This window comes from Chelonia mydas, chromosome 13, assembly GCF_015237465.2.
Source record: "Chelonia mydas isolate rCheMyd1 chromosome 13, rCheMyd1.pri.v2, whole genome shotgun sequence".
NCBI lineage: Eukaryota > Metazoa > Chordata > Testudines > Cheloniidae > Chelonia > Chelonia mydas.
In genome coordinates, this window is record NC_051253.2 from 14,071,815 (window position 1) to 14,087,795 (window position 15,981).

Sequence of the window (15,981 nt, forward strand, 5' to 3'; positions counted from 1 at the left end):
GTCCCTGCCTTCCCTATGGTCAGTGCTGTGGGCACCCTCTTCTTCCCCCCAGGGAGCCCTGTACTATTGCACAGGCTGAAGGGTCCTGGCAGGAGTATAGAGCCCCCCCACCCCCTTTTTGCTGCCAGTGAGTAAGTCGACTCACAGTGATGTCATCAAGGCTTTTTTTTTAGAACTCAAGCACAGCTCTATATAGCAGTCTTCATGCTAAACATCCTCCCCCCTGAGAAAATAACAGCGGCCTGCTCCATGAGCAGTGGAGGTACAAGGGTACAAGGAACCTTCCTTCCATACCCTCCTTATGCCCCAACTTGTGTAGTACATCTAGAGACCAGGCTGAATTCAGTCCCTGTGCTTTCTGAGTGCAAAAACTCCTTCCTCCCTATTCACTGGGGAGGTGCTCGCTACCCATGGGAGTGGCAGGGAGGTGATGGGGCTGGGCCCCCAATGCTCCCTGTAACAGCCCATCAAACAGGATTGGAGCATAGGAGAGAGCAGGTTCCACCTATGGCTAGGGAGCTCCTGTGCTCGCCCTGGGACAGGCAGCTTGATCTAACTATAAGTAAACGAATCAATATAAACTCAGATGCATTTGTCTGCACTGTACTGCACTCATCACTATAGTTACCTAGACAATAAAGTACCTTCTCAAAATGCCAATATTTACCACCTGGAGAGGAGGTAAACTTTGCTGAGGGAGTGAAAAGGGCAGTATGTCCCTAGTGCATTTAAAAATGCACTTCCATTTTAGTTTATTTAGCTCATTAGTGAATACGTTACTAAAGGGTACAGAAATATTTCTCTTTCTGCTGGTTTTTTTCTTTTTTTGTTGTAATATCTGCACCCCTGGTGGGTGTGGAATAGAAGGTAAAAAACTAGTAACTGATAAGATCTTAGGCCCCAAGTCAATAATGCATTGAAACAGTGCTGAATCAGAACATCTCTGCACTGAATACAGGAATGGACTACACTTACAGTACAATACTGCATACATCATTCTAGCATGAAATCTGTTTTCTTGCCACGGTTTAGTAGATTATAATTAGAGCTGGTCGAAAAATTTTGAATGTTCAAAATTTGTAAAAAGTTTTTGATTTTTTTTTCCAATTATTTTTACAAAAAATCTTATGGATGATCAAAAAATTGTAAGTTTGACATTTCCAAGAAAAAAACTGAATTTTTTTTGAAAAAGAGTTTCTAATTTTTTGTTATTATGTTTAATAATGAAGCTTTGTTTCTGAGATGTAAGCAAAAATTAAAGAAAACCCCACAAACCCATTTAATAGAAAACAACCCACAAGCTTTTAAAGGCTCCAGGTTCCATATTGGTTATCTGATCTATGAACAGACTTTGCATGTGTCATCATTCCTTCAAGCATGACAGACTGGAGTCATTTAAAGTAATTGGGGTGTGCTGTTTGCCATGAAAAAGGAGGAGCAAGAAGAAATGGCAGGGTTCATAACAGGTCTCTGAGCTGTACATTGGACCCCGACCTGGCTGCTGGTCTTTCTAGTGTACTGCATTGGTATTTTCAAGGCAAAACTTATTATTATTATTTTTTTAAGAACTGCAAAATCTCTTTCTTCGCATCTCAAACTAGTGTGTTTGATGGCACTACAAGAAAGCAAACTGACAATGGGAACAACTGCCTGGTGGCATCCTTACAGCAAAGGACTGCAAACAGTAAATTAGAGCTTAAGAAAAAAGGACTATAGCCTGCCTGAAGGTGGAGGGTGGTGCATTAACAGAGTCACCGGTAGGCAAGACAGCTATTCAGTTTGGTGAGGAGGCTACTCATCCTGGGAGGGTATAGTGCAGCCTGGGCTGCACGCTTGCTCCCAGCAGAAATACCCATTTCCAAATGAATGGCTACTGAGCATCGCGTTTCTATACTGTGGATAACAGCTCAGCACCATGGTCTCCCCATTATGCCAATCCCCCATGCAGAAAAGCAGTGTGTGCATCTCAGCAAAGACTCGATCCTGTATCCATTGAAGTTGATGGTAATGCTGCCATTGACTTTAATTGTGCAGGATCAAACGTCCTATGTAAATCTCATTTCTGCTCTCTATCAGCATCAAGCAAGACCTTAGAACAACAAGAAGGCCAAGGTACGAGAATAATTTCATGTCCAGGACCACCAGAGCTGACTGGAAAATGGAATTGCTATCCCATAGGAAATTTTGACATTTCAAAATTTGTTTTCCCCAAGAAAAGTGGGTGCATGGAGAATACTTAAATATTAATTGCAACGTTCACTTTTTGAAATTCTGCCTGAATGGTGAAAGAGGGACACTTGTTTTGCACCTTCTGCCTCATAAAATGTAAGTTATGTGGTTCAGTTCATATATACTGATCAGTGAATAGTCTTGAGACTAAAACTTAGTGGCTTAGTAAATGGATGGATGGTGCTGTGTAGCTGAGTGAAGTTTTCATTAATTCCTGCTATTTTACCATAACTAACACGTGTCATTGAAACCATTTTTTCCCAATTTGCCCCAGTCTTTGATGTATTAATGTCTCCAGTAGGGCAAAGCTATTGAAAACATTAAAGTAGAGACTGCTATCACTAGGTCCAAGTACCAGCCATTAAGACAGGGACAACTTAGGACCCAGATTTTCCAAACTGTGCATGTGCCAAAAGGCATAGAAGTAAATGCCTACTTTGCAAATGCCACTGTGCAAATGAATGGTTAATGCAACATGGTAATTTACACATTGAGGGTGAGTGAGGATCCTAGCATCTACATATAAAGACTAAAATGGGCTACATATTAAAGAAAAAGGACAAAACAAGCTATATAGTTAAGTGGTTTTAAAAAAATAAATAAGTTCAAGGGATGATTAACTTAATTACCTGAGGGTTCAAAGGCCAGATATTTATCTAGTGTAAATAAGCATGGCTGCATTGAATTCCACTATATAATTATTATCTATTTAGAAAGAAGGAGCATTTCTCAGTCCTTAATCAGAGACATTTGATTACAGAAAATTACAGAAAACTATCTGGATTAAAATTATAGGGGGTCCAATTTTCAGTGGAACCTCAACCGAACCTCATCTTGTATGAACACTTCTTTTGCACAGCCCATCCAGCAGTCCCATCCGTGCACCTGCATACCTAGCTGGTAGGACTTTTGCTATCTCATAGTGATCTTCTGTTAGAGATACAAGGCAGGTGAGGTAATATCTTTTATTGAACCAACTTCTGTTGGTGAGAGAGACAAGCTGTTGAGCTTACACAGAGCTCTTTTTCGGGCTCTTCATAGATCTTCTGCGTCCTGCTGCTCTTCATGTAGGCTTTTGAAATGAAGACAATTGGGCCATCTTCTCCTCTCCCCTTCTGCAGCATGGAAAGGTGCAGAATTGCCCTAAACACATGGAGTAGGTGTGGGGAGGCCCCAGGGAAGTGAGAGAGAATTATGCACCCACTGTGAAGTTGCTTCTTATCTATCTGGAAGAAGCTCAGCTCCCTCAAGATAGGTGGATATAGGCAGACCAAAAGGGGAGAAGTTGAGGAAACAGCCCGTCTCTGTGATGTGTTCCCCTCTCAGGATAGAGTGCAGTTTGAACATCAGTTGTTATTGTTCTTGGCAGAGAAATACAAGCTGAGGACTCCCCCAATCCAGGCATTTTCAGCTGACCAGTTATGGCCAGATTCTGGTCCCCCTATGCCATCACAGCAGTATGGAAAGGCCAGAACAGGGGAAAGAACCTGGCTTATTGTTTGTTGGGTCACAAACTCTAACTCTGAAAAACTTTACTCATGTGATCTGTCCTACTTACTGCAACAGGACTGCTCACATAAGTAGGATTTGCAGGAGCAAGCCCCCAAAATAGATTATTAATGGAGAAAGGGAACCTGAGTGTTAATAAAGGGGGGAAAGAAGAATATGCCCAATCATTGTTCAAAGAGTCATTTATACGTAAAACACTGTAAACTGAAACTGAATTCACTCATGTTCATGTGTATAAATCCATACAGTGGTGATTAACTGATCTATTAGCCTCTTTAAAGTTACAAAGTTATCTACTAGGAGCAGAGATCCCTAACTGGTCTGCTTGCACTTTGCTAATCGCACAGTTATTTGTTAGTTACAATGAGATCCACTGCATTTGAATAGTCTGCTAACTGAGCCCCTAAAGCCCGATCCTACAAGGTGTTCAGTGCCCCAACATCCACAGACTTCAGCGAAGATGGGGAGGGTTGGTACCTCTCAAGAGGCACTTAGGAATTTGCAAGATCAAGACCTAAAGATGCGTGAGGACTCACACTTTTATGTTATTTCTTTTATGTATTCATGTAAAAGATATTTGGGAAGGGGGAGGTGAATTTTTTGCACAGCTCTTTAGGTAGTTTCTGAGCCATCAGTGGTGTCAAGATTGTAAGTAATGAAGACAGTCTAAGGGCCACATTTTCTAAGAGTTCCAGGTTTTGAGAAAAGCTCAACAGGGTGGATATTGTACTCTTTTGAAAATCAGGCTGTAAATGTACTAACGGCAGCTACTAAGCACTTCTGAAAATCTGGCCCTTATTTACTGCCTATATGGGAAGTGAGCTTCTTTGAAAATAGATTCCCAATTCTGAGTGTGAGCATAGGAAGAACTGTCCTGATTGTACTGTTTGGAAAATCTGGCCCCGCTGAGAGACAGCTGTGTGTGGCTTAAAAAGCTAGAGTTATTGTTGATATTTGGTGGTGGTTTGAGAGGTTTTTTTAATGTTGTTTGTGTTTTATAAATAAAAATTATTTCTGGAAATTGCAGAATATTGAGGAGCAGAAGCTTTCTTTGTATGTTGTAATCAGACACTGCGGCTTCAAAGGCCAAAATCTCTGCCATTTGTTCCTGTTCACAAGTGCTAAGCCATGTTGGTAGAAAAAGGGGGTTGTTTTGCTGCATGCAACTTTATTTGCTATGTGTGTTATACTCTGTAGCTCAGAACAGTGTTCCTCTTGCCAGCTGCAAATGCTTACTACATTAGAAGAGAGGGACAAAAAGATTTGTATAAATGCTCGATTGTTCTGAATATGTAGGCTGGATAAGTATGGCTGGAATTGGGGTTATGACTCTGAGAGCAACAGGATGCAAATCACAAGTGTTACTTTTACATTCCACTGGAAATTAAACAAGCTGGGTCTGAAGAAACTGTGCTTCTTTTTTAGGACATAGATGACTGCAACCAAAAAACCGTGCAGCAAGGCTCAGCAGGTGTCAATACTGACGAGGCAGCAGTAAAACAAGAGAACCCCAAGGCATTTGCCACAACAGACTCCAATAATTCTGTCATGAGTTTCTTTAAAACATTGGTAAGTCTTTGTCTACAGTTTTGCTGTATAGGGAACACCTAAAAACAAAGAGTGTGTATAAATTCCAATCTATATGCATCTATGAATGTCTAATATGCTCATCATCTCAGGTACCAAATATTAATGTTGTAAAACTAAACTGATGCCTTAGAGAATGCTTAGATTGGTAGGTAGAGAGAGAGACTGTGCAATAGTTACTTAATGGTATTGATTAGGAAAACTTCCTCTACTCTTATAGACTATTTTAGAACCCAAGTCATTCAGTTCTGTTAAAAATATTTTCTGTGAGTTAAAACTTGCTTTGAAAATGTCTAAATGTACAAATAAAACAATCATCAGTTACTGGCAGCACAAATGTAAGTCAAGGAAGAGACAGGAAAACCATTAAGTACAAAGAAGAACAATAGTTGTTAATGAGAGAGGAAGCAGGGTAATGAAAATACTAAATTAGCCATGCAAAAGGACAGCAAATGCCATAGGTTATAATCTAGGAGGATCAGAATTCATGATTGGGTTCACCTTTAGGGAATAATAGAACCTGCAGGTTGTCTAATATATTTTTTATCTTGATTTTTATCTTTCCGGACACTGTCTCAAAATTACATTCAGGAAATGAATTAATCTCATATTAATATGCAATAAGTCTTTCCCATTTGGAAAGCAAAATAGAGTTTGATATTGTAGGTTGCATGTGTTTTCTTTCCCTTATGTCATAGATAAGCCTGCTAGGTTCTAACTAACTGATGAAATTCCAGATCCTTTCTATTGAAAGAAACTGAATTTGGACATATTTCATCCACTATTACAGTATTTTGTTTTCTCAAATATTTAAGGTTTCACCAAGCAAATCAGAAGCCAAAAGTGACTCTGAGGACAAGGTAGGCAGTTTACTTGATGTTTTTCTCTCTGTCATTACCATTACAGTGTGCTCAGATTGGCTTCAATGCTATCCTTTCTTCTCCTGTGCCTTCCCTTCATCTGTACATGAGGTTACTGTTTGTTGTAATAAAACAAACAGTAACCTTTCAGAAATAAAATACAAAAGAAGAAAGATGACCATAGACTAGTCTAATTTTTCCATTCAGTTTCAAATAATGTGCTGAATGTACTACTTAATTCACTTCCCGTGTTAGAAGTTTGAAGCTGAAATAGTAATATTGTTATATTGGAAGTTATTTAGATTCTCAAACTAGATCAGTTTGGGGTTTCTGGATGAAATTCTGGGCCCACTGAATTTAATTGCAAAATTCCCATTAACTACTATAGGGTCAGGATTTCTTTATGATTTTGCTTATACAGCTATGCAAAGCTGCCAGTTTTCACTTCCTATTATTTAAATGTGAATATAGATCTTTTTCTTGAGGCCTTGCATACAGGGCGACATTCTCACCTCTTTGTACATAGGGTCACAGAAGTCTTTCAGCACATGCAGAACTGTAGCTATTCTGTGCAGGGTGTGGAACAGGTCCATAGGAAGATGACAACACATTCTGCTCTTGTTGGAGCTGGGGTCCAAACCAGATGCTATTGGTGGGAACATGCCCACCAGGGGTCTGATCTAACTCCCATTTTAATCAGTGGGAAGACTTTCAGTGATTTCAGTGGGACCAGACCCGACACCTTCATTGTGTGTCTCTAGCGGTCACACGAGGAGCATGCTGTAGTTGGAGGGGCTGTACTATTCCTGCTAAGTAGCTGAAACCTGCACCCTGATCCTGGTTTGTGAGGTAAATTCTGTTCCCCTCCACCTCTGTATAATTCTCTCATTTATTCAGGCTTCAGAGGACACGGGGAGGTGAGAGTCAGTTTCTCCATGATGATTTTAAAATGGGGTAGAAAGAATGTCCAGATTCTTCTAATGTAATGCAGCGTGCAGATTGCAGTCTCTCCTACAGTGGCATTGCCTCCCCACCCCTAGCAGCTCGTGAAAATCAGCATAACCTTCATAGGCACATATTGGAACTACACTCCTTTATATTAGCTGAAGATACGGCCCATTGTGCCAATTTCTACATGCTGTTACATCTAGAGTCTTGCTGCTGAAGGTAGAAGAGTTATTCTGGATTTACACTGGTGTAACAGAGCAAAAATTGGCCCATCAAATGTGTGAGCTCCAGGAATCATTATTATTGTAGCTCTGTGAAGCATTATGATGGTAGGAGTCTTATTATTGTGCATATCTGAAACCTGGCATTGTCCAAAGTGTATACATCTAATTTGTGAAGGTTGCATATGTTCTGAAAACTGTTTTTAAAAGCACAAATCATTCTAAGAGAAACAAGTATGCCTTTAAGGACTGCTCTTGATCCCATTTTGAAGTCAGTGTCAAAAATCATAATGGCATCAGCAGCAGCAGAATTGGACCATCAGAAAATATAATGTAGCTTAATAACGCAATGTTACAGTAGCCTACAGGAATTCCCGGTGAACCTGGTAATCAGTTTATATGACTATAACTAAATAACCTCCTACATTATTTTTATTAATTAGATTTTATCAAGTGCATTCAGAGAAATAGCTTAAAGAGAATAAAAGAGTTTAAAAAGTAGCATCAGAATTCTGTATATTCGGTAATAAAAAATAACTGTTAATGTATTTCTTCTTTTATACCAATTTCCTACTATTCTTTATGCCCCTTTCATTCTTAATTCTTAACAACCAACCAAATGTTGACAGTTTGGACATGTAATAGGTCATGCACACAATTACCTAACTTGTCCACACAACTCTGTCAACTGCCCCTAACTATCAGGGATGAAATTTTCAAAGGAGCCAACAGGAGTAAGGCACCCAAATCCAACTGAATTTCAATGAGATTTGGATACTCAGCTGTCTCAGGAGCCTCTGAAAATCCCAGCCTACATAGACAGATGCAGGCCTGACTTTGTGAAAACCAGCCTGATATTTCTGCAACATATAACTGTAGATGTAGGCACACTGTAGTTTGGAAACAAATACACTGTTTGGGTTTGGTTTGCTAACACACCTGTAAAAGTAAACATGTCCGGGTGCCTCCAGCAGGATATGCAAATCAGCCTTTGTGCACAATACACAGAGATTGCTGGGAGTGCTTTCTACGAAGAACACGCTTTTACTTCCAATAATCTTTTTTCCAGAATTAACACCACGACTAAGTATTTAGATTGGCAAGACAAATAAATCTTCACTCGTGGTGAGAAATCACATTTTCACTCAATTCAACAAAAATAAAAAAAAAAGAAAGTAACATTTTGTGTGTTTGTTTTGTTTAGCACTAAATTTTATTCCCCCCCCCCTCCCATTTCAACATCAGTTTGGTAGGAAAAGAGTGAGGAACAAATAATGAATTTTTGATCGAGAGGAATTCATAATCAATTCTTTTCCTCAAAACAGGATTTTTGCCACTTTCACCATATTAAAAATCCTGTCAGCAAACAGGAGTACTAAAATTTGACCCTAATTCCAGTTAGGACTTAGTCCTCCCGGTAGTGAAATCAATGGGAGTTTTACCATCAACTTCAGTGGGAGCAGAAGCAGGCTTTTCTTCATGAATACAACAGGGAACGGTTTTTATAGTGCAACCACTTTGTCCACAGAATAAGTTCTCTCTAAGTATGTGCCTTCATTGCAGAGTTAGCCCATACTCTTACCTACGTAATGCCCACTCATGTCCTCACCCAACTTTGGTTGTGCTTCCAACCCAAGCTAGCTGGCACAGTTGGTGCTATGGGTCAGAGTCCAGGTTTCACTTCATCTCGAACTGGTAACCCACCCACTTTGCAGTGAGGACACATTTGAGTTCCGATAGTCCTCCAGGGTCTTCCCATAATTCCCCCAGGACAGACAGATTCTCCCAGAATTCACTGGGAAGGAATCATAGAGCATCTTTTCTTACTGCAGCACAAGAACTATGGGATATGCCCCCAAAAGTCTTAGTGCAGCACAGTGGTGACGCAGTAACTTGGCTCATAGAATCATAGAAGATTAGAGTTGGAAGAGACCTCGGGAGGTCATCTAGTCCAACCCCCTGCTCAAAGCAGGGCCAACCCCAACTAAATCATCCCAGCCAGGGCTTTGTCAAGCTGGGCCTTAAAAACCTCTAAGGATGGAGATTCCACCACCTCCCGAGGTAACCCATTCCAGTGCTTCACCACCCTCCTAGTGAAATAGTTTTTTCTAATATCCAACCTAGAGCTCCCACACTGCAACTTGAGACCATTGCTCCTTGTTCTGTCATCTGCCACCACAGAGAACAGCCTAGCTCCATCCTCTTTGGAACCCCCTTTCAGGCAGTTGAAGGCTGCTATCAAATCCCTACTCACTCTTCTCTGCTGCAGACTAAATAAGCCCAGTTCCCTCAGCCTCTCCTCATAAGTCATGTGCCACAGCCCCCTAATCATTTTTGTTGCTCTCTGCTAGACTCTCTCCAATTTGTCCACATCCCTTCTGTAGTGGGGGGGCCCAAAACTGGACGCAATACTCCAGATGTGGTCTCACCATGCCGAATAGAGGGGAATAATCACTTCCCTCAGTCTGCTGGCAATGTTCCTACTAATGCAGCCCAATATGCCGTTAGCCTTCTTGGCAACACGGGCACACTGTTGACTCATATCCAGCTTCTCGTCCACTGTAATCCCCAGGTCCTTTTCTGCAGAACTGCCGCTTAGCCAGTCAGTCCCCAGCCTATAGCAGTGCATGGGATACTTCCGTCCTAAGTGCAGGACTCTGCACTTGTCTTTGTTGAACCTCATCAGATTTCTTTTGGCCCAATCCTCCAATTTGTCTAGGTCACTCTGGATCGTATCCCTACCCTCCAGCATATCTACCTCTCCCCCCAGATTAGTGTCATCCGCGAACTTGCTGAGGCTGCAATCCATCCCATCATCCACATCATTAATGAAGATGTTGAACAAAACTGGTCCCAGGACCAACCAATGGGGCACTCCGCTTGATACTGGCTGCCAACTAGACATTGAGCCATTGATCACTACTTGTTGAGCCTGACGATCTAGTCAGCTTTCTATCCACCTCCATTCATCCAATCCATACTTTTTTAACTTGCTGGCAAGAATACTGTAGGAAATTGTATCAAAAGCTTTGCTAAAGTCAACGTATATCACGTCCATCCCTTTGTCCATATCCACAGAGTCAGTTATCTCATCATAGAAGGCAATCAGGTTGGTCAGGCGTGACTTGCCCTTGGTGAATCCATATTGACTGTTCCTGATCACCTTCCTCTCCTCCAAGTGCTTCAAAATGGATTCCTTGAGGACCTGCTCCATGATTTTTCCAGGGACTGAGGTGAGGCTGTAGTTCCCCAAATTCTTCTTCTTCCCTTTTTTAAAGATGGGCACTATATTTGCCTTTTTCCAATCATCTGGGACATCCCCCAATCACCCTGAGTTTTCAAAGATAATGGCCAATGGCTCTGCAGTCACAGATAAGCCTTTTCAATGTGGCTGATGACCTGGGTTAGCTCTACAGTGAAAACACACCCTTAGATCTGTCCAAAGAATGTTAGGAAGATCCTCACCTTCATGCCTACAAAGAACAAAACTACTTTAGGGTTGAATTTGGCATCTTAAAGCACACCAACATGCTGTTAACCAACATACCTATGGATTTAACCTATTTTTGAGAGAGAGAGAGATGCTCTCCAAACATGGGTGCAACCTTATTGATGTCATTGGAGTTTCACCGATGTTAATAGAAGCAGAATTTGGCCAATACAATAAATCTGTATTTCTTTTCTTCTGTTGAATCACACTGTCATAGGATTAGCTGAGTTTTTTTTATAAGTTGTTATTGGACAAAGTTATCCACTTGACTGGAACAAATCTGCCCTCAACTGAACCATCTATTCAACCCTTCACAGTACTCCTGACTTTGTCCCACTATGTTCAACCCTTCAGCAGAGCCATGGGTATATCAAGAGCACTGCAGAACAGAAGAGAGTAAAGAAGAACTGGCCATTGCTAATCTTAATAGCTAACTGAACTATCACATAATAAAAAATCCAAGAGATAGTGTGCGACAGAGTTAGGGGCAACTACGTGTCAAGGGAAGATCTAGGTGTCAGGATGACATCTAATATTATGTCAGCTTCAGAGCTTCCTGCAAAATACTTCATATTATCCTGCACGATCCAGTGAACAATAGTGTCTTTAATTTAATTGATGGCACTGTAGACCAAACAATATTTATTGCTTTGGGACTTGGATCACTCAGTGTTCTTGTGGTTTCTAAAAGTCAGTCAACTCTGATTGGTCAAAGCTTTCAATAAAAACAACTGTGATCAGTTGGTAGTTTTCGTGTTGGATTTGATTGGTCTAATCTGGCATATTCATACTTTTGAATATATTAGGCCTGATTTTTAATTCATTCATGTAAATATAAATCAGGAGTACCTTGTTTGCAATAAATGGAGTTACAGTGGTATAAGAGATCAGAATTAAGCCCAAGACATTTGCAAATAGCAAAATAAAACAAACATAGATTTAAATAAATATATTTAATTAAATATATTAAATAAAAAAAAATAAAATGTAAATAAAATAAAACATTCTACCATCCCACCTAGAATGAGAATATCACAATGGTCCCTTCTGGCTTTATAATCTATAATCTTAAAGATCATGTATAATAGACTGAATGTTTTTACTGAACACCATTTTACTTTCATACGTTTATAAAAAGGGCTGAAGTTTTCTAAGAGGTGGATAAAGGAGAAATCTTAACTGATGTTACCCGTGAACTCTATAGAGTATTGGCATTAATGTTATTACAGTAATGGGGTTAGTCTGGTTCAGGAATAGAATTGGCTATTCTATTCCTGAACCAGACTATACTTCTAGATCTGGTATCAGAGAGTAGGATACTCCTGATTCATGCTCAGATTGGAAGATCATTCTCAGAAGCAGTGTCCTTTTAAGGGAATATACAATGGAGTGACTTTGAAACATTTACTTCCTGATTTAAGAACGTTAGTACCTGCCCACTTCCTAATATTTCTCTGATTTTTTCAACATGACTGGTAGACATTGCATAAGCGTTTTACACATTTCCATATACCTCAGAATGTTTTGAACATGCATTTTAGATTAATGCATTAATGGAAGATTAATACATTTTTATTATTTATACATATTATTCAGAAACCTTTTTTATATAATCAGCAGTACAGCATTAGAAAAACCCTAAATAATAAAGATAAACCCAGACCCTGCAAAGATTTACACACCCACTTAATTTTAAGCACATGAATAATCCATCTGAACTCAAAGGAACTATTCATGTGCTCAAAATTAAGTACATGCTTTAATCTTTGTAGAATTGCCGCCTTAGCATAATGATGAATTTGGGGCCAAATTCTGATCTCATTTATACCAGTTTAATCTGGAATGAAGTTAATCTTGGATTTAATTGGTGTAAATTAATTCAGACTTTAGCCCACTGGACTCAGATTAAACATTCACATACAAATTCTTCTCTCATTTGTAACTCTGGTCAAATCATCTGAATTCCACTGAAGTAACAGAAAGAGGAGGTTTGCCAAGTGATGACAGTCAAATTTTTGCTAGTGTTCACCTAAAACAAAGTCCATGGGAACTGAGAGATAACGATTAAACAAAAAATATAACATTATTTTGGCATGTTATTGTCCAGGTGGATGAAATGAAATGTTTGACTTTAATACACCACATGTAAGTGTTGTATTATGTATTAATTAATACTTAATTATGTATAATTAATAATGCAATAAAGGAAATGGAGTATGTAATAGACTATGAATGCTGTTGCACAAAAGGAATCCAAAGTGGAAAAGGGCCATGGTGGGCATCCTGCTCAGAAGACACCAGCAGAATCCCAAGCTAAAGGAGCCAAGAAAAAGAAGTCAGAGAGTCCCAAGTTAGGACACAAAACATTTAGCAAATTCTTTAGGCATAAGGTCTGTATATGATTCTAGCAAAAGTGGAACCCTGAGAAGTAACAGATGGCTCTTGTCGCAGGGTAAAGTATTAAAATGATGGGATTTAATATGGTGCAATTGAAATCGGAATCTGGTCAACCCTTAAATAATTTGAAAAATAATTACATAAGCATATACCTAAAACCTGTGGGGAAAAAGTGTTTTGCAACATGGAAAAACTTCCCTCATATACCATCTGTGAATTCAGGATTCTGAAAGAATTCCTCTAATCTGCTAAAACCTATGTTCTTTTATTATTGTAATAAGTCATTAACACTAACCAAACATACAATGGCCATAATCCGAATACATAGAAGATTTGCACTGACAAACAATGAATTATGAAAAAAAAAAAGGTCTCCTTCAATGGGATGCTAGCTCTAAGGGCCCAATCCAACTTCTAAAGAAGACAATGAAAAGATTCCCATTGACTTAATTGGACTATTCACATGCTTAAAGTCAGGCATGTGCTTAAATACCTTGCTGAACTGGAGCCTATAACCCCAAACGTATTCAGTAGAGGTGGTTGAGATATTTTTCCACTGAAATGCTTGAATTTTCATTGTAAAACTGAAACATTTTTGGCTGAAAACTGAATTTTGTTCTTGGTTGAAAATCTTTTTTGTTTTTCCTCCTGAAAACTTGAGGAAAGCAGGCACTGTCCATGAAAATTTTGATGTAGCTGAAAATCCAGTTTTCCATAGGAAAAAGAAGTGTTGACCGAGAATTTTGAACCCAGTCCTAGTATTCAGTGTGTTAGATCTTAATCAAAGCTTTTGTCTTAACAAGGACGATCAAGATTTATGTTGTGATGCACTGTGGCTGGGAGACAAAGAACAGTAGCATTATATCCCAAAGAATGTAGAGTCAGAGACCCTTTAGCTGAGGGAGGAAAATAATATTAATTGCATGCAAAAATTCCACTCAGACACCCACTTGGAATGTTTTGGGAGTAGGGGGCTTTTATAATAAGTAGCTATGTTAGGGTTAGCAGTGGGGAGGCACCTCTTTAAAACTGACAAGAACATTTTATTCTCCACTGTTCACTAAAAGTTCCATGTTCCTTCATTTTTTTTCTAGACCGGAAATGTTCCATCTCATTAAATCTCATGGAAGGTACGACAGTCTTTCCGCTGCAGTTAAAACTATTGGGCACTGTCTAGATGAGGAAAATAGGTCATGTTTTGAAAACATGACAGCTAACATGTTTTGACTAACACATTTTTAAATAGTGTAGAGTATTTAATGCATTTAAAATAAGTTAGCTGGTCACAGCCTACCCCCTAGACCCTGCACTAGTGTCAAACATTACTAGCTAATATGTTTTTAAAAGCTATTTAAAAATGCATACTTTTTATGTTGACTCATTCCTCCTTCTGTGGGGATTTTTTATTGTGTTTTTCAGAGTGTGTGGGTGTTTTGTGTTTAAATATGTAAGAAATTACCACACTATAAAACAAGTGTAAGTAATATTGGAACTACAAATTGTGACACTCTCCAATGAAAAAGGTAGAAAGTTCAAAGTTGAGGCTAAAACACTACCCCGTTAGTTGTGGCAGAGGTCTCAAATCAGGGCACTACCTTTTGTGCCAACACAGGAAAGTCAGTCCTTTGTCATGGTTTGCTTCAAAATCTGACATTAGTAACTTAACAGTGGAGTTCCTTGTGTCTTAACTTCTGGTCCTGTGACATGACAAACTGTAATTTAAACATGACACATCTTAGGCAATTAGATAAAGAACTAATGTATTTAAAATGATGGTTAATTGGTTTAATAAAATTTAACTGTGAACACTTCATTTTGAGAACCCTTGGTTACTTGGAGTTTTTTCTATTTAATAGTCTTGTTAGCTTCAGTAATAATCCTGAAGTATCCATCCTAATTGAAGGAGGATAGCAATGATTAAAAAATCCATTGTTTTTCAGTGCTGTCACTTATATAAAATACTAACTTCTAGTCAAAATAAGCATACTAAAAACCAAGTTTCAAATGTTGCTTCTGAGCAGTAACATGGACCCTAATAACTGGAAACATATTAAGCCTGGTACCCTGGGATTTTGTTAGCTTTGATGGGATTCTCCCAGCTGAATCCCTGTGCATCTCGCTATTCAGATCCTGAATGTATGTCGCTTTATGCTCAGATCTAGTTTTTAAATATAACTTTATTGATTTATGAAGTTCCATCTGGGGAGGAGAGAAATTATTAATTAACTTTCAGGCACTATAGCTGAAGTCCGTTTCTGGCATTCACCCTGGAGTTCTGTAAATTACTCTGGATCATTGGAGTTAACCACAAAAAGGGGAAATTCATGTCTCCAGCAGAACACTCACACCTGTTCTTTCAAGAAATCTCCCAACTGCATGGCAAGGTGCCTAGAATTAGAGAAGCAGGAAGAGCATTTGCCCTATATTCTAATTTATTGCTTCTCTTCCTTTTACAGAATTCAGCTACTCCTTTCCTAATCTAAGCTGCCCTATTATTTGGAGTGAGCAGCTCAAGAGTCATGATAACTGGTTCAGTGAAGTTTGGATCTGGTTGCATAAACTGTGTGCTGCAAGGCTACCAGTGTTGCAATAAATCCAAAGATCACACTTTTCATATGAACAAACTCCCAAATCGAAAAGCAAATCCTAACTAAGACCACTGAGTTTTACCTGATTTTTTTACATACAAATATAAATTCGCCCTGAGTTAACAGGTCTTGGGTAGGGAACTCTGCAGGGA

The 15,981-nt window shown here is 39.2% G+C and overlaps 1 protein-coding gene across 9 annotated transcripts in view; it reads left to right on the forward strand.

Annotated features, from left to right (window-relative positions):
* The window catches only part of BCAS1 (brain enriched myelin associated protein 1), an 85,148-nt gene that overhangs the window by 27,948 nt on the left and 41,219 nt on the right, over window positions 1-15,981 (forward strand). For 6 of the 9 annotated variants that reach the window (XM_043527017.1, XM_043527012.1, XM_043527019.1 and 3 more), the window contains exons 5-7: window positions 5,164-5,307; window positions 6,141-6,185; window positions 13,094-13,234. In XM_043527017.1, coding sequence (XP_043382952.1) covers window positions 5,164-5,307; window positions 6,141-6,185; window positions 13,094-13,234 — 330 coding nt within the window. The remainder of the gene's footprint in view (window positions 1-5,163; window positions 5,308-6,140; window positions 6,186-13,093; window positions 13,235-15,981) is intronic. The other 3 variants (XM_043527018.1, XM_043527014.1, XM_043527020.1) reach the window with 1 other exon arrangement.